The following is a 19,969-nucleotide window of genomic DNA, read 5'->3' on the forward strand; positions in this document are numbered from 1 at the left end:
TTGTTCCCCTATGGACAATATGTTTTTCTCCTGTAGCTTCCTTTGAAATTTTCTATTTGTCTTTGGTTTTATACAGTTTGACTATAATGTGCTTAAATGTGATGTTTTTAGTGTTTATCCTTTTTTTGGGTGTTTTTTGAGCTGTCTGTATCTGTGTCTCTGTGTCTGTCAAAATGTTTGGTGAGCTGTCAGCCATTATTACTTCAAATATTTCTCCTGCTTTCTCTTTTCTCCTTCTGGTATTCCAACTGCACAGATGTCACATATTGTGCCACAATTATTGGATATTCTGTTCTCTTTTAGTCGTTCTTTTTTCTTTTTTCTTGGATTTTATTTGGGAAATTTCTATTCACCTCTCTTCAGGTTCACTGACTTTTTCCTTGGCCATTTTGAGTTTACTGACAAAAAAAAAATGCCATCAAATGCATTCGTCATATCTGTTACTGTACCCTTTACTTCTAGCATTTCCATTGGGTTTATTTTTACAATTTCTGTACCCCTGCTTATATTACATGTTTCTTTTTTTTCCCACTGGAACCCTTACCATTTTATTTATAATTATTCTAAGTTTCCTGTCTGATAATTACAACTTCTATGTCATATTTGAGTCTCATTCTGATGCTGAATTTGCCTCTTCAGACTTTTGTTTGTTTGTTTGCTTTTTGTTGTGTATTTGTGTGTGTTATTTTGTTTTGTTTTTGCCTTTTGGCATGCCTTGCAATTTTTTGCTGAAAGTCATAAGTGTTGGATGAGGTAATAGGAACTAAAGCAATTAGGCCTTTAGTGAGAAGATTTATGTTAATCTGATAGAAACTGAGCTGTATTTAATGTTTTCTGTAGCATAGGCACTAATGGCTTTAACTTCTTCTGCTGTCCTCTGTTGTCCTAGGCCTTGGGGTTTCACCATGTACTGTTTTCTAGATTCCAATTCTAATTTCCTTTCCTTCCTTTTCTTTCTTATTTCTTATTTGTCCCAAAGTTTATAGAAGTATATTATTTAGTTTCAAAATATGTGGGGATTTTTGCAGGTATCTTCCCAGGTTGCTTTCTAATTTAATTTTACTGTGAACAGAGAAGATAGTTCCTACAATGTGAATCTTTTTAAATATATTGAGATACAATTTATGGCTCAGAAAATGATCTCTCTTTGTAAATATTCTGCATGAGTATGAATAGAATGTGCTTTCTCTTGCTGTGTGGTATGTTGTATAAATGTCAATTAGGTCATGTTAGTTGGTGGTTTCATTCAAGTCTTCTATGTCCTTATAATCTACTTATTCCATCAATTATTGAGAGAAAGGTATTAAAATCTTTGACTATATTTATAGATTTGTCTGTTTCTCCTAATTTTATCAGATTTTTATTTATAAAATTTAAATGACTGTTAGATAATATTCATCATGTATTGTTTATGTTTACTGCAAATGATTATTATTATCTAAACATTTAGTATTGTAATGTTCTCTTGATGAATTGACCCCTTTAATGTTATAGAATGGCCTTCTTTATCCTGGATAATATTCTTTCTTTGTTCTGTAATCCACTTTAATGTTAATAGAGCCATTCCAGCTATCTTTTCATTAATATTTGTATAATATGTCTTTTCCCATACTTTTAATTTTAACCTATTTGTGTTTTTATATTTATTTTTCTTGTGGTCAGCGTATATTTGGGTATTTATTTTCTTTTTTTTTAAATTTTTTTTAGTGTTTATTCATTTTTGAGAGACAGAGAGAGACAGAGCATTAGCGGGGGAGGGGCAGAGAGAGAGGGAGACACAGAATCTGAAGCAGGCTCTAGGCTCTGAGCTGTCATCACAGAGCCTGACACAGGGCTCGAATTCACGAACTGTAAGATCATGACCCAAGCCGTAGTTGGACGCCCAACCAACTGATGCACTGAGGTGCCCCAGGGATTTACTTTCTTAACCAACCCAACAATCTGCCTTTGTATTTAATGTCATTATTGATATGGTTCAAGTCTATCATTTGTTTATTTTCTATTTGTTCTATCTATACTACATTAACTTTTTCCTCTTTCTGTTTGAGTTAGCTGATTATTTAAAAAAATTAATATAATTTATTGCCAAATTGGCTAACATACAGTGTGTATAGTGTGCTCTTGGTTTTGGGGGTAGATTCCCATGATTCATCGCTTACATACAACACTCAGTGCTCATCCCAACAAGTGCCCTTCTCAATGCCCATCACCCATTTTCCCCTCTCCCCTACCCCTCATCAATCCTCAGTTTGTTTTCTGTATTTAACAGTCTCTTATGGTTTGCTTCCTTCCCTCTGTTTGTAACTATTTTTCCCCCTTCCTTCCCCCATGGTCTTTTGTTAAGTTTCTCAAGTTCTGCATATGAATGGAAACATATGATATTTGTATTTCTCTGACTGACTTGTTTCACTTAGCATAATACCCTCCAGTTCCATCCACGTTGCTGCAAATGGCAGGATTTCATTCTTTCTTTTTGCCAAGTAGTATCCCATTATATATATAAACCACATCTTTAATTTTATTTTGAGAGAGAGAGAGCGTGAGCGCGTGAGCAGGGGACGGGCAGAGAGAGATGGAGAGAGACAGAATCCCAAGCAGGTCCCTTGCTGTCAGCATGGAGCGTGATATGGGGCCCAAACTCACAGACTGTGAGATCATGACTTGAGCCAAAACTAAGAGTCCTATGTTTAACCAACGGAGCCACCCAGGTGCCCCAAGCTGATTATTTTTTAATGATTCATTTTATTTCCATTTCTGGCTTAATAACTGTACTTTTGTTGTTATTTTAGTGAATGTTCACAGTTTATAGCATTCACTTTTAACTTACAACGTTCTAACCTCAAATGCCGTTAATACTACTTCATGTCTAGTAGGAGACTTACAGCAGTATTTTTTCATGTCCTCCCTCCTGGTTTTTGTGCTCTTGTTGTTATACATTAAATTTTTTCTTCTGTTATAAATCCCATTCTTCATTGTTATTATTTTTGTTTAAAGTGTCTCTTATCTTTTAAAAATTTTAAACAAGAAAAAGAAATCATTTTATAATTCCTTATACAGATACCATTTCCGGTGCTCTTAATTCCTTTGTATAAATACAAATTTCCATTGGTTACCATTTTCCTTCTGTTTAAAGAGACTGCTTTTACCATTCTTGTAGTGTGGGTCTGCTGGTGATGATTGCTTTTTTTTGCTTGTCTATGAATGAAAACATCTTTATTTCACATTTGCTTTTGAAAATTTTTCACTGGGTATTAAATGCTATTCTGATGATATATATTTTTTCCATGTTTCTCACTTACACGGTTTACAATGAGAAATATGTTGTCATCTTTATCTTTGTTTTTCTGAACGTAATTTAATTTTTTTACTTTGGCATCTTTAAATCTCTGATTTTAAGCAATTTGATTTGCATATGCTATGTATTCTCTGTATTTTTGTTCTTTGAGTTCATTGAACTTTGCTATGGAATGAATGTTTATGTTCTCCCAAAATACATAGGTTGAAGCCTAATCCCCAAAGTAATGATGGTGTTTAGTATTTCCACCTTTAGAAAGCAATTAAAACATGAGAGTGGAGCCCTTATGAATGGCATTAGTGTCCTTAAAAAGGAGACCCCACAAAGCTCAATAATCCCTTCAACCATGTGAAGACACAGTGAGAAGGCAACCGTCTACAAACCAGGCAACTAGCTCTCACTAGACACCAAATCTAAAGGCACCTTGATCTTGGAATTCTCAGCCTCCAGAATCATGAAAAATGAATTTCTGTAGTTTGTATGTCACTGAGTCTGTGGTATTTTTGTTATAGCAGCCCAAACAGACTAGGGCAGCTTTTTGGATCTGGAGTTTATAATGATCAAATTTAGAATATGTATTTGGCTCTTATTTTCTCAAATCCTTTTTCTGTCCTCCCTTCTCTTCTTTTCAAAAACTTCAATTGCCTTTGTATTGGGTCCTTTAAAGTTTTCCCACAACTCACTGATACTATTTAAAAAATACTTTAAAAAAATGTGCGGTTTATTTTGGATCGTTTCCATTTTTATTTATTCAAGTTTACTAATCATTTATTTCTGTAACTGTTAATCTGCTGCCAGTCATAGCCAATGTAATTTTCATCTCATTCATGGTCTTTTCCAACTAAAGAATTTGAATTTGGGTCTTTCTTTTAAAGGCATATTTCTAGTGAACTTTTTGAATATCTAGAATACAGTGAACTTTTTAAATATCTGGAATATAGTTACAACATCTGTTTTAATCTCCTTGCCTATTTTTTTTTAATTTTTTTTTAACGTTTATTTATTTTTAAGACAGAGAGAGATAGAGTATGAACGGGGTGGGTCAGAGAGAGAGGGAGACACAGAATCTGAAACAGGCTCCTGTCTCTGAGCTGTCAGCACAGAGCCGGACGCGGGGCTCCAACCCACAAACTGCAAGATCGTGACCTGATCGGCCACTTAGCCGACTGAGCCACCCAGGCGCCCCTCTCCTTGTCTGTTAAATCTCTAACACTTTCATCAGTTCCATGTCAATTTTAATTTATTGATTTTCTGTTCATTATGAGTTGGATTTCCTGCTTCTTTCCAAGCCTCGTAATTTTTGATTGGCTGTGAATTTTAACTTGAACTCTGCTCTGGAATACAGTTAGATACTTGTAAATAATTTGATCCTCTTGAGCTTTGCTTTTAAGGTTTGTTCATCAGTATTGGATCAGTTTAGGTCTAATTATTCCCTGCCACTGGGGCAAGATTCTTCTGGGTACTCTACTCCATATCCACGGAATTTACCAGGTTTTTCAGTATAGTTCACAGGAGCACATTCTCTTCTTACCCCTATTTAAACACTAATTATTGTTTCCTCTAGTCATTTCATTTTAATATGACAGTTTTGATTGGAAGGAGAAGAAGGCCTTTTCCTTACCTCTGTTGGTGTCTATACTTAGAATTCCCCAAAATATATAGTTATTTCCCTTATTAATATCTTGGGCAAAGCAGTAATAAAATGTCTCTCTCTTTCTTTAATAAGATAAATACTTCAATATGCTTTCACTGCATTAGTTTTCCCAGACTGCTATCATGTTGACATCACCACATTTGTTAGAATTGGATTGTGATTGATATTTATTTTTTCTTTCCTCAAATTATCCTTGCATTTAAGATATAGCTTAGCTTGCATCAAATTATAATTTGACTTTTCTCCTTCAGCATTTGAAAATAGCACTATTTTGTCACTTTTATTCAGTGTTGCAATGGGAAATGTGAAGAGGTTTATCTAACTTTTACTCCTTTGAATACTGCTTTAGAAGTGCTACTTAAATTATGGTTCACACACCAGTGAACTATATTAACTGTTTCTTACCACTTCTTTACAAGATAAATATAGAAATAGAGTATTTCTAACATTTAGAGTAAATTGACAGAGAAATTTTAAGAATGTTGAATCTAACAATAATTACAACTTGTAATTGTATGCATTTGTTTTTTATTGACCTCATTTTACAATAATTTGTTTTAGAAAATTATCAGTCTGTGATATATTAAATATAAAGCAATAAACAGCACTTATAACAATAACAACTACAACAAAAAGATTCTTCTCTGCAATTCAGAAACACTGCTGGATATAGTCAGAAACGCTGGTCACAGGGACTCATGGACCTTCAGGCCAAGAGGCCTGATAATCAGTGAGCCTGAGGTCACCCATCAGAACTGTAATCTGGGTGGCTCAGTCGATTAAGCATCTAACTTTGGCTCAGGTCATGGTCTTCTGGCACTCACATGCTTCCTGAGGTCAAGCCCTGCATCAGGCTCTGCATTGACAGTGTGGAGCCTGTTTGAAATTCTCTCTCTCTCTCCCTCCCTCTATCCCCCTCCCCCACACTCTCTCTCTCTCAAAATAAATAAACAAACTTAAAAAAAAACACCCTAGCAATCTAGAGTTTACAGAGAATGGGCTATTATCCTCACAGTATGGGTTCTTCCTCTAAGTCACTTAATGTTACACCTATAAGGAGAGCTTCATGGATTTAAGGTTGAAGTAAGGATAGAGTGACCCAGAGAAACTCGCCTGGGTGAAGGAGAAGATGTGGGTACCCTCAGTCATGTCATAGAAAGAAATGTCATTATCCTCATAATCCAAAAAAATCACAATCTTTTGTGGATACTTTTTTATCAAGAGACACTCTTGCAGAGAAATGTTTTGGAGGTAATAGGTGAGAGCCCTGTATTCACATCCTTTCTTCTCTAAGACTCTGAATTTCTTGTTTTTTAGATCTTTGGATAACTCCCTGCTGTCTGTGGGATTCTCATAAATGCCTAGAGTCCACTCATCAGCGTCCTTAACATCCACTTCCCAGTAATGTTTTCCTGAGGTGAAGTCTTGCTGATTCAGTGTGATAAGGTTGCAGTCTCCTTGCTTATCCCTGAGAGATAGATCGTGTGTTTCCTCTTTGAAGTTCTCTTTTCTCTCTGGGTCAGAATTATTCTGATGAAAGATTTCCTGATTTACAGTCACAGTGGCTGAGGGTAAAGAAAAGGGAAGGGAAGGGCCAACATTATATATTTCAGAAAGTTGTGCAAGCAAAACCTTGGAAAACCAGGATCAAGTAGTGAAAGAACACCTATCCCCTGAATGTGTGTGTACTGGGGGAGGTAGAGCTGTGGAGTGCTCTCACCTTGGGTGCAATTTACTTATCTCTTCTTATATTACCCATGTTATTATCAATGTCTTGGCAGAGTGCCAGAATGAGCTGAGACTTGTAGTGTTTACTTGAGAATAGTGTTTTTCCATGTTCTTTACAAATTAGAACCATGTTCTTCAATTAGTAACAGACTCCATGTCAGCTGACCTCTTTAAAAAGAAGAGTTGAGTTACTCTCACCATTTTGAGCACTTGTTACTCAGTTGGGGATCTCCTCAACATGGGCTACAATTTCTGTTCAGAACCAAGTGGAACCCCCACCACACACACATACACACACAGAGATGAGAAAGCGTGGCCATTATATGAAAGCAGAAATGCAACCAGAGTAGCTAATCCCAGCAGCAACTTTCAGTTCAGGCCAACAGTTAATGATCTTCATGTTCTTGCTTCTCTTTACCAGAATAATCGTACTTCTGTCTTTTCAACTAGGAGGTAATGTTAGGAGGGAAAAATAAGGTATCCTCAGGTAGGTTGGAAAGGAGTGAGAAAAGTAAACAAAGAGCCACTCACCAGGCTGGAACTGTTCCTTCCTCCAGTCTGTAAAAGAGCAATACAAATTGAGACTGTGATGGAAGCATACCCACAGAATGAAGATGAGGTACACACTTCCTCTCCTGGATCATTGCTGTCTCTTCTCAGCTCTCTTTCCGTCCTCCGCTGAGCCCCTTGAACAACGGCAGTGTCCAGAAACTACAAGACAAAGGATGTACTTCCTGCCTGCTGTCTCAGATTAGAAACAATCCCCTCAATTGAGCTGATGCTGCAGAAATAAGTCTGGAGAACACTTGGAGCAGGGTCTAGTGTCCTAGGCACCTAAGACTTTTGTGGGACTCCTCACTGAGGATGAAAGTTATAAAATGTCATTGTATATTTTGTTTTGTTTTGTTTTGTTTTGTTTTGTTTTGTTTTGTTGTTTTAGGGTTTTCCCAGCCTATGACCACTTCAGAGTAGAGTTAAATTTATGACCAAGGTTTTTAAACTAAGCTCTTTTATTTGGACACTTGTAATCAGATTTTTAATATTTTTCTCCAGAGACAGATTTCTCATGGGGGATAGAACTACATCTGCTTCTGCCTGGGGCCACTTCTCTTATGATAAGATTTATGATTTTATTTAAAGATTGGATATTCTCTTAGTGTCTTGGGGCAATAGGCAGATAAGAACTTATCCATAATTCGTGATGGCCTCTCACTGACCTGCCCTCTTCTAAGAAGGGTAGTACTCTATATACAGAATCAATGAATATGTGAGTCAAGAAGGACATCTGTGATCATGTTTTCCAATCTCTTCATCTTAGAAATAAGGAGGCTGAGGTAAAGAAAGCAAAAATGACTGAATTCCTCAGCTGTAATTAACTGATATATTTGGAACTAAAACCCACATATCCTCATCCTTACTATACTATACTTTGCTCTCTCTTGTAGAATCATGGAACATGTTAAAGCAGCTCCGGAAAGAAAGCTCTTAACAGAAACTGCTTACCTGACTTTAGCCTTTGGGAGGGGCTTCTTTTTTTTTATTTTATTTTATTTTATTTTTATTTTTTTTAATATATGAAATTTACTGTCAAATTGGTTTCCATACAACACCCAGTGCTCATCCCAAAAGGTGCCCTGGGAGGGGCTTCTTGATCCTCTCTTACCAAAGCATTTACCAGACTGTGTGCATTTGCCTGGTTGTTAGCTTACTCACCCCTCCCACCCCAAGTTTAAGACCATTCAAGTTCTAAATGGTCAGAGATCATGGCTATGCACCAACATCTAACACAATATCTGGCATATAAAAATTGCACAACTGTATGTTTAAGGAATGACCTAGTATGCTTTTGAGGTCTAACTCTGTATTACATATGCACATACACTGTCTTAAACACATACAGTACATGGGCACAGGTATTAGAAGATATAAAATAGCCAGTTCCCTCTACTACCAGATAAACATGTTTTTACAAATAATATTAAAATATTTTGAGAGATTGTTTTCAAACTTAAACCTTGTTCTTGTGTACTGAACTTTACTTTCTTTATTTATAGTAAAATAAATAAAATCATAATATCTTTTTCTCCAAATGTGAAATGTAACATTATCTTCTCTTTTGAGCTTTATTCACAGTATAGGAGTGCTGATATAATATAGGCTATTCTTTATTCTTCTTAAATCTCATCAAAATCGCTCTGAATTCTTTCTCTTCCTTCTCCATTGTGGATAGGTTAACAATTTATGTCAAGTCCTACTCTAGTCATGTGGAATTTACCAGTCAACAGTTATTTCTCTTTAGCTCTGAAAAATAATTGAACATTTGAGCTCCCAAATACAAAATACTATAGATTGGTACCAAATAAATCTTCACAACTTGCAAGGGGATGTGTGCTTGTGTGTGTTTATGTCTCCGCTTATTATACTCAGAATATGAGAGTCTCATGGAAAGATCTAAGTCAGAGAGTTACTTACCAGGATACAGCAGGGCCTTCTTCCAAACTAAAACAGAACAAATCCAGTTAAGGCAAGCCAAGACATCCGGAGCCTCACATTCTTCTCCTTCCCCCTTATTTTTTTCCACCAATCGCTATTAAATCTTTCAGTCTTTCCCTCTGAGGAGAGGGAGCTTAGAAAGTGTTGGACATCAAAACATTGAGTGGTGTGGGAAACCCAGTTGCTTACCTTCATCGTATAGTGCCTTTCGCTGTTCTGAAAGAAGTGACATTCAGTGAGAGACCCAGAACAGATGTCGACAGGGGAGCAAATTCTATACAGGGCATGAGAAGAAGCAAGACTCACCAAGTTCTTCCTTGAGGTTCTCTGAAAGAAGAGATAAAAAAATCCATCAAACTGGGTTTTAGCTGCTCTTGAGTTCATGGAGTAGCTGAATCAATTCCATGTGGCCTTTCCTTAAGGGTCCATAGTTAAGTAGGTGAGAAGGATTAGCAATCTAATCTTGACAAGTGCTAGGAAATGACAATCTAAAAATAACAAATGCTAAGAAAAGTTACATGGGAAATGTCATGGGGTCACTGAGGAAGGAGGGCCTATGCTTCATGAGAAGGTAGGAATTTTTAGGTTCTTCAGAAGCTTATTCTTGAAGGAAGAATAGGAGGATAAGATGGGGGAAGACATTTCCAGAAGGACAAACAGCAGCAGAGGTTGGGTACAGATGCATGAAGGGCATGGTGTGGTTTGAGGAGCCCCACCTTAGAGGCCTGATGATCACTGCCCACAAATCTCCAAGCTTCCCACATGGTTTTCTCCTTTCCATAGGATTCCCAGCTTTATGGAATTCTTGGTACCCTGTATTTTCCCTGGGGTCCCTTGGCAACCTTTTATTTTCCCATGTACATTATACAACCTATACCCCCAGCTGTTCCATGAACATCTGATTTGTCCTGCTGTTCCAATTTACCTTTCGCCTTAAGTGCCAATTCCTTTTCATTCTCCATCTGATCTCTTTCCTGAGATTCTTTCTTCCTTTTCTTTACTTCTCTTTCTTTGGCTTCGTGTTCTCTCCAGCCAATGTAGCTGATCCCAGTGAGGAGGAGTACCAGCACAGGGACTGTCCCAACCAGGGCTGCCTTCCATGGAGACATCCTGGGGAAGAAGGGCTCTGACACAGGCATGTGAAGACACAGTGAGACTAGCCTAGAGGCTATCCTGCCCTTTCTCCAAGGCTCCCTCAACTCTGTTTCCCCCCTCCCTCTCCTCCCCACACCTCAACTCTGCCTTGGGGTTTGTGCCTCACTCACCTGGGAGGAAGATGGCTGACACTTTCTCCTGACCAGAGAGGGGATTCTGGATGGAACAGGTCACATTGCCCAGAGAGCTGTCTGTGACCACAAGAGATGCTTCCACATGGAAGAGACCATCTTCATCTTGGGTGTGAGACTCAGTGAGAGACTGTAGCTTCACACCCATCATGTCACTCCACTGTACCCTGGGTTTTGGGAACCAGCCTTCTGCAGAGCACAGTACTCGTATCCCACCATCCTCGGGCCCCATCATGTGAACACGAGGCACAGAGCCCAACCCTGAGGAGAGAAGGCATGTTCTTAAGGCCTGTGGTCCTTGGGGTTTAGAAGCCCCTAAGGCTGAAGGCCAAAGTGCCCTCACTAGACTGATGAGCAAACTGAAGCTCAGAGGTCAAGAAACCTCTCGTAGTGAGTGTTAGGCCAAACTGTGATTCAGTTTTGAAATCAACTTGATGCCTTTGCACTATGTTTGGACAAGAAAGCTTTGGGGTCATTTCACGGATAGGAAAAAACAGGTATAATTAAAGCTATAGAAGGAGTTTAATTCTATAAATTGTCTTTTCCTACTGAATGTATAAAATTCTACTAATGTCTGAGCGTGTCAGTACCGATCTGAATTAATATTAGTTTATTTTCTGGAGTCTTTTAGGATACCAAAACAACCCTAAAAATACTGCCCTTTTTGGTGTTTAAAAGTGAATAGAGTATGTAGTCATATCCTCTCTGTATAGTTTAGGAAACTGATATCCTGCAAGGTAAATTAGCATATCAATATCAATATATGGAAGATCATAAGAAATGCCACGTTAGGAATCCAAATGTCCTCATTTTTCTCTTTGCTTTACACCATGATGCACACTTCTGTGCCAAGTTGACGTACCTATAACATGCAGCTCCACAACGGCTTCTTGGGAACTGTGACCATCTTTAAAATGACACCAGTACTGGCCATGATCAGAAGCACGGACATGTTGGATCAGCAGGGCCACACCCCCTTTGCTGATGGAGTCCCTCACCAACTCTGTCCTGCCACGGTATTCCAGCATTTGCTCCCCACTTTGTTCCTGTCCATTCTGGTACACAAGCACAGCAGGGGAGAGTTGGGCTCGGTGCCACCGGATGTGCATGTGGGTTGCACTCTGCTCAGGCGACAGCTGGCAAGGCAGAGTGGCATCTGCCCCTAGCAGAACCACGATTGGCTCAACCGGTCCCTTTACAGAAAACCCGGACACTGCATGAAAATCAGACAGATTGGGGGAATGAGTGAGGGGGAGACAAAAGCCCCAACTGCATTTTTCTTTTTTTTAAGATTTTTTTTTTTTTTGAGAGAGAGCACGTGTGCCCATGCACACATGTGCACATACAAGCAGGAGGGCAGAGAGAGAGGGAGAGAAAGAATCCCAAGCAGGCTTCACATTCAACATGGAGCCTGACTTGGGGCTCCATTTCCACACTGTGAGATCATGACCAGAGAAGAAATCAAGAGTCAGTAGCTTAACCCATTGAGCCTCCCAGGTTCTCCCATTTAATACATATATACGTATACACAAGGAAGAGCTTTTCTTTATGATAAATTCTTGTAGAATTGTTGAATCAACATGTATAGAAATGAAACATTTTAATACTCCCTGCCTAACTGACATCAAATTAGAGATGTTAACAAAAAAAATATCATTACTGTAAACTCATGCCTGGTTTGTCTATAAACCTGGAGTCTGAAAACTTCCTGAGGGACCTTCGTATTTATGGAAGGACTCAAGTCCCAGAAAAAAAAATTTTTGTCAAGCGTCATAACCAGATAGAGCCCAGAGATCCTGAGTCCAAATTCTTTATGCTCAGACTTGTGTTTTCTTGGCAGTGTGAACATTATAAAGTGTGTTTTTAACTGATAATTACATCAAAATTAAGCAGGCTAAAATCACCCATACTCAATAAAGATTTAGATAAACATAGCTATGAGTTTTTTAAGGTCTACCCAAAGTAATAAGGGGTGTTGATACAAAGATCACTCCCATTCTTGGCCAGAACTTTCCAGCATTCTGTTAGTGTGAACACAGTCACGGTTTTCCCCCAATATTGACTGCCTTTGAGAAGAGATACACTGGCGACTGATGAATGACCAAGTATTTTCATCATCTGAGAAGAGCCATTGAAGACAAGCCAATAAATAAAAAGCCTGAGGGAGAACACTGACCTGTTGAGTACCATGTAGACACCTGGAGAAGGAGGACAGGAAGGAGGAAGCCAGCATAATAGCCAGGAGAGCCCACCATCTTCTTCAGAACAGAAAGTAAAAGCACAAAATATTCACTTTGACAAGGAAGAAGTACTCTGTAGGAGAAACTGGTGAGTAAGTTAGCAGGAAGAAGGCTTTTAGGGAAAAAAAATCCCCTGTTCAAAGATTTACTTTCATACATAGTTTTTTGGCTGTTATTCCTGACAGACCACTACCAATTCCAACCCCTCCCCAATGGGTTTTCCTTCCCTCTCTTCTTTCTGAAAACCAACTGTTTCTCCAGCAGAGAAACTATAAACCATTCTCTTGTGCCCTGGGGGTTCTCTTGTTTATCTATGGACTCATCCTCTCACCAAAGCTCTCTTGAAATTGAAAACCCTGAGTTCATTTTGAGAAATGAAAGCAGACACAAAATTAGTCCACTCCTATTAGCCGATCTAACTTCCTCCTTCTTGCATTTATTCACTGATTCATTCATACATTTATTTATTTGTTTGACCACAAATACACTTGTGGCTTAACTCCAGAAAGAGAAAGGAGTTTTCTCTCCATGTGACCTGGAGCTCAAGCCCTTTTGTTTTTGGGATCCATATTTCCCACAAACTCACCTCCACATCACCACACATTTCTTTCTCACATCCAGATTGAGCCAGGGGCTTCCTGGAAACTCCTGATCTCCTCAGTGCAACTACAAGTCCCAGCTCCAGAGACAATTGGTACCTGGTTGTTCTCGTGGTCAGCATCCAAAGGTGTGGCTGTAGGTGCTGGGAGCAGCAAGTTTCTAACCCATCCCTGGATTGGAAAATGTACTTAGGAAGGGGGGCAAATGGAGCTGCCAAGAGGCGCTGACAGGTGAATGCCTCTCCTAGAAGGAGTCGAATGAGGAAGTCACAGCCTGCCTGCAGCTCTTCCTGTTACTTTGAAAAGTAGAGGTAATAGAATTAATCCTAGGGGACTTTGGACTGGGCTAAGATATAAAATGATAGGAAGTCTAAGGTGTGCTTTGGTCAAAAATGCTCACGTCTTCCTACCTGCAAAGGGCTGAAATCACATTATTCAGGGAGGGAGAATCCCTTTCCTGTGTGATATTCAGGGATGTTGGTCATCCCAATGTTTAACTCACAAAGTTAACTGATTAAGAGAACAAGAACCACAGATACAGGCTTCCTCCTATCACACCCCAAATGACACTGGAAGCCACATGCTGCGCTGTGCAGGGGAAAACAAGAGGTCGGAAATGGAGGTCTCTGTACTCTGAGGAACTTAGGGCTGTATATCCAAAAACTTTAGGGCTCCCTAAAGTAACATGGAAATAATAACACAATTGTACAGTCCCAGACATAGAATGTGCTCAAAAGGCGTTTCTTTCCATTTCACATTCTTTCCAAGTCCAAGTCATGTTTTTTCATATCACACAAAGTTGACAGATAATTAGGGACACAAATAGCAATTGCGTAAATATTAGTATGTAAGCCACTAGCAGTGTGGTGAAAGGGATACCAAGATTCTAAATAAATATTCTCTAGAGACAGTGAGGTACATTTGACTCTTTAAAAATAAAATTTATGGAGATATAATTTGCATGCAATGTAATGTATGGATTTGAAATGTACATGCCAATGAAGTCTTACAAATGCTTACACTCATAGAACTACCATTTCCCTCAAAATATGGAACATGTTTGTCTCCTGAAAATTTCCCTCATCTTTACTGTCAGCCAATTCATTCCAGGAAAAACAAACAGTATTTTGATATGAATCATGATAGCTTAATATTGCCTTTCCTAAAACTTCAAAAACAATAAAAAAAAAATCATACAGCATGTCTGCTTTAGCGTTTGGCTTCTTTGGATAAACAAAATGTTTTTTTTTTGGAGATTCAACCATGTGTATCAGTACATTTAAAATTTTTTTTATTGCTGCATAATATGGCATTGTTTGATTATAGTACAATATGTTCTTTTTAAAAAATTTTTAAAAAAATGTTTATTTATTTTTGAGAGCGAGAGACAAGAGTGTGAGCAGGGGAGGGTCAGAGAGAGAGAGAGACATAGAATCTGAGGCAAGCTCCAGGCTCTGAGCTGTCAGCACAAAGCCTGATGCTGGGCTTGAACTCATGAGATCATGACCTGAGCCGAAGTCAGATGCTCAACTGACTGAGCCACCAGGTGCCCCTACAATATATTTTTCTACAGTTATTTTCAGGGTTGCTTTCCCACCTCTCTCACTCCCTACTCATCCACTCAAGCCCTCTCCCATCACGTAGGGCAGCCCTCCCCACTGAGCACTGAGCTCTGACATCCACCTAATACGTTAAGTCTGAAGTATTTGGGAATGAGAAGGGAACACTGAAAGAAAAAAAGTGAGGGTTAAAGATACTACTTACCTCTTGTTTACTTTGAGATTTCTGAATATGCTTGTGTGTGTATTCTGTTCCCAAATGTAAATAGATCAATATACATTTCCAACAAAGCTAGAAAATAAATGTGAAAAATTCATATATATATTTTAAGACATTTTTCCCAATAATAGAGAATTGTTTGAGGAAAGTCAATCTGTGGAGAATATTTTAAGGGAATTACATCATGTCTATAGCAGTGTTAATGTTTTTAAGGGGAAAGGTGAGGAGGGAGGGTAAGTGAGCACTACAAGATATTATTCATTTCGAAAAGCAGTTTTAAGACAGTGTGAACGGTATGGTCTTATTTGCTCAATAAATATGAAAGGATAGACATTGAAATCACAAAAAAAGGTATCCTGTGGTATTTATTTTTGAGTGATACAAATATGGGTGTTTCTTTTTTATATATATATTTAAATGTTTATTCATTTTTGAGAGACAGAGGGAGACAGAGTGTGAACAGGGGAGGGGGAGAGAGAGAGAGAGAGAGAGGGAGACATAGAATTTGAAGCAGTTTCCAAGCTCTGAGCTTGAGTCCCATGCAGGGCTTAAACCCACAAACTGTGAGATCATGACCTGAGCCGAAGTTGGCCGCTTAACTTACTGAGCCATCCAGGTGCCCCAAAAATGGGTGTTTTTTTTTAATATGAAATTTGTTGTCAAATTGGTTTCCATACAACACCCAGTGCTCATATCAACAGGTGCCTTCCTCTATGCCCATCATTCATCCTCCCCACCCTCCCATCATGGATAAAGAAATTGTGGTTTACATACACAATGGGATACTACTTGGCAATGAGAAAGAATGAAATATGGCCTTTTGTAGCAACGTGGATGGAACTGGAGAGTGTTATGCTAAGTGAAATAAGTCATACAGAGAAAGACAGATACCATACATTTCACTCTTATGTGGATCCTGAGAAACTTAACAGAAGACCATGGGGGAGGGGAAGGAAAAAAAGGGTTAGGGAGAGAGCCAAACCATAAGAGACTCTCAAATATGGGTGTTTCTATCTGTTATTTTTGCTTATCTTGAATTTTCAAATTTCTCTCACATAAAAAAGTGAAGAATAATATGCATATAAAGATTTTTAAAAATACAAATGTGAAGTACAATAGGAAGGATTCATTTGTAGGAAACGCAGGACTGAAGAAACAGACAACATTCCTGGGAGTGAAAAACTGGCTTAAAGTAGAAACCAAGGGAAAGGCTCAGATATGGGAGTAGACACTGCTGAAGGTCAAAATATTGGGCGAGAGCACTTGGTGTAACACGGAATGTTGCATCACTAAACGGTACACCTGAAACTTACACTGTATGTTAACTAACTGTAATTTAAATTAAAACTTAAAAAAAATGTATTGGGCTAGAAAAACGGTTACTGGATTCTTCCAGAATCTGATATTTTAAATCAAAGAGATAAAATCTAAGAAACATAAGTTAAATTAAGTGCATTAGATCCAGAACTTCAACATTCATCTAATAGGTTTTCCAAACTGGGAAGCAGATTAGGGCCCAGAATCAGAAGAAAGAGTACTTCGTAAAGAGTTAGATTATTGGAGGGAAAAAATATGTCACTTATGCATGAATTTTTAAAAAGTTTTAGAATCCCAAACAAATAAAAAAGAATCTCAAAGCTTCCAAACTCCAAAAAAATCCCTCATGTACAAGAGAAGAATCAGATTCCATCATACATCTGCCATGTTGAATGTTAAATTATTTGCTAGAAAACAATTCAAAGTAGTCTTTACATCCCTGAGTAGAAACTAGAATTATCTAAGTGACAAAATGAACATCTAAATGTAAGGGCAAAAGACATTTCTGGACAAGTAAGGAATCAGAACTTTCCCCCTCACAAAGCTTCTCTTATGTAAAGAGTGAAGAGTTGGAGGTTTTGACCACAGGGGCTTGAAGCAGGGAGGTTTGGAGATACATCTCATGCTCTGTTTACTCCACTTGGGTTGGAGTAAGGTGGAAAGATAGGAGATTTGGTAGATGTTGTCTACTGAAGTTAGCTACCTAGGAATGGAGGAGCCACATGCTGACTTTGTGTTTTTGTTTTTCTGGTAGCCTCTCCCAAAAGAGCAGTTGCCTCCAAGAGAAACTGTGTGGCTTTTCTGTGGTAGTGACTTATTTCATAAATTTAAATTCAAGTATCATTCACATTCATGTCGAATCCCTGACTGTTTAGAAAATGTAAATCCAAATCCCTATTGAGATTACATACTTAAGCAAGTTTCAAAAAGAATGCTTGAAATAAGCAGATATTTTGGTATTTGTTTATATAAGAACAGGTGGAAAAGATCTGGAACTCCCAGCACAGTGGAGGAAGGAGTTAGATAAGTGTCACACTGGGTCATTTCTACTAATCCATGTTAATTGTCTGCAGTGGATTTATATTAATCAAAAATTAAGAGAAACTGTTGGATCTCACAAAGTCATAAAGGTTTGATATAGCATAGTTTATATAACATAACTTCTATAACTTCATTTATATGTTTCTATAATAGTTCTGTTAATTTCTGACTAAAGTATAACTAAAATTCCTTTTTGAGTTCCCAACTGATTTTGCATTTTTTAATTTTTTTAATGTTTATTTATTTTTGACAGAGAGAGAGACAGAGCATGAGTGGGAGAGGGGCAGAGAGAGAGGGAGACACAGAATCTGAAGCAGGTTCCAGGCTCTGAGCTGTCAGCACAGAGCCTGATGTGGGCTCGAAATCACAAGCTGGGAGATCATGACCTGAGCCAAAGTCGGATGCTTAACCAACTGAGCCACCCAGGAGCTTCTGATTTTGCATTTTTTAATTCAACTGTATGCTATTAGCACCATCCAAAAGTCTTTGTTGTTACTAAATGTATCTATTTGAAAGGACAATTTTGTTTCTTTGAATTTCTCTGAATGTTATTTTTTAAAAAATTACTAGCGCCATATCTACAACTGTATTAGAATGTGTCTGGTTTGTATTTATTTCTTGTTCTCTATGTCTCTTATAAACCATTTATAGATATTTAATCTTAGACACAGAGTTTCAAAAATCTAAATTAGAGTTTTAAAAAAATTTTTAGTCTCTAACTCAGAATTTCTGTCATTCTAAGCAAGAAACAATTATTCTAGAATTCATAGACCTTACAGGATCTTCAAAACAAAAATGATTTATGTAGACAGGGGACGGTAATCTCATCCTTACCTCTCCCATTATTTATAGCATTGAATGAAGATGAAAATCTAGGAGGATCATTTGGGAAATTTTAATACTGTTTTTCTTTTATCCTTGTTGAGATGGATAAAATCTGGATGTTAGTGGGGAAAATTTCTGTCTGGGAGATGAGTTAGAGAGTATGAATGTGCCCATGTCTTCTCAGTTCCCTGCCTAATGAAATGAGGGAGTCCAAAATTCTCATCAGAATGGCAGACATATTGTGGTGAATGAGCAAGACATCAAAATAAAAATTGCTAACAACTTACACATAATCTATAAGTTATTGACACTCTTCTAAGTGCTTTACATACACTTGTGTACTCCTCACCCAAAATAGGGTACATACTATTATCCAACCCATTGTCACATGAGGAAACTGAGGCATAGATAGGTTGTATAACTTGCTTAAAATCATAAGTTGTAAATAGCCTCACCAGGATCTTAACTCAGGTAGTCAAGTTCTAATATCTATGCTATTAACCTAGACAATATACTTCTCAGAAAGAAAGAAATGACTTGCTTTTGATCCTGTCTATATTTTATAAGCAAGTAATCATTAGATAGATTTACTATACATGACAGGTCAAAGTTTTCTTTCCTTATCTTACTTTACTTTCGGTTTTGAGTGTGTCAGTATCGTCAAAGAGAAGTATACTGCTGAGAGATTCCTATGTAGGGGCCGTCTTTCTTCCAGTTGTCTCAACCCCCTTAAAAAACCACCCCAGATTTCCTCTTAGACCCCATGTTTTGCAAAGTCTGATATCCTCTTGGCATCTTGGAGATACCTGTTGGCAGCCAAGAGCAGGTAACTGGAAGGAATGGATGAGAGCATTTATCCATGGTGCCTGTGGCCTGAGTCTGAGAAGTTTCAGAATGTCTTCACTTCTGTAAGAAGAATATAAAAGATGTGAGTGTTGCATTTTTGTGGGTGATGGGCAAGAGAGAGGGAAGTGAGAGCATTTGGGCAAGGATCCTAAGGGCTGACAGAGGACAAACCAAGTTATATGTGCTCCTCCATCAGATAGGAATGTGGTGGGGGGGTGGGCGGTGAGGGGAAGTAGAATTTGTTGAAGCCAAATTAATGTTTGTACTAAAGCCATCTCTTTCTGTGGTTGCTCATTGCCTCCCTTCTGTCTCTTTGTCCATTGGAAAAAATATTGAGTTAGAGAAGAATTTAGAGAGATTGTGGACAGATTTGTCATTGCAGAACTTGGCTGTTGAGATGAAGACTGTTCACTTGGAGGGACTGTTCACTGGGTGGCTCAGTTGGTTAAGCATCCAACTCTTGATTTCGGCTCAGGTCATGGTCTCATCGTTTGTGGGATCAACCCCGTGTCGGGGCTCAGCATGGAGCCTGCTTGGGATTTTCTCTCTCTGCTCCTCCCCCTGCTCTCTCTCTCAAAATAAATAAATAAACTTTAAAACAGACTGTTTCCTTGAAAAGGGAAACAAAAGTTCTTTTTTTGGGAGTGTTAAAGGCTTCTCTGATGTTCTCTGAGAGACACACTACAGTTGTTTGAGAGCTTCTGGAGGCCATTTCTTAGAATCACTGCAAATTGTCTTAACTACGACTTTTTTTTTTTTTTTTTTTTTTTTTTTTTTTTTTTTTTTACCTTATCGATCCCATTTTTGTCTTTACCCTAGCTACTTTCAGGACCTTACTCTGTGTCATACTGTTGTCTGCTCTGGGA

General features: G+C 38.2%; 1 protein-coding gene across 1 annotated transcript; it reads right to left on the bottom strand.

Annotated features, from left to right (window-relative positions):
- Nucleotides 1-5,925: 5,925 nt before the first annotated feature.
- Nucleotides 5,926-19,950, bottom strand: LOC102969699 (butyrophilin-like protein 1). The gene is made up of 12 exons (XM_042987590.1): nucleotides 19,892-19,950; nucleotides 19,064-19,163; nucleotides 13,283-13,585; nucleotides 12,633-12,714; nucleotides 11,319-11,669; nucleotides 10,436-10,717; nucleotides 10,096-10,296; nucleotides 9,477-9,497; nucleotides 9,360-9,386; nucleotides 9,150-9,176; nucleotides 7,209-7,235; nucleotides 5,926-6,514 (listed from the first exon to the last, which is right to left on the bottom strand). Exons 1-12 carry the CDS (start codon nucleotides 19,948-19,950, stop codon nucleotides 6,000-6,002), a joined length of 1,995 nt encoding a protein of 664 aa, XP_042843524.1. The 3' UTR covers nucleotides 5,926-5,999.
- Nucleotides 19,951-19,969: the final 19 nt, after the last annotated feature.

Source organism: Panthera tigris, chromosome B2, assembly GCF_018350195.1.
Source record: "Panthera tigris isolate Pti1 chromosome B2, P.tigris_Pti1_mat1.1, whole genome shotgun sequence".
NCBI lineage: Eukaryota > Metazoa > Chordata > Mammalia > Carnivora > Felidae > Panthera > Panthera tigris.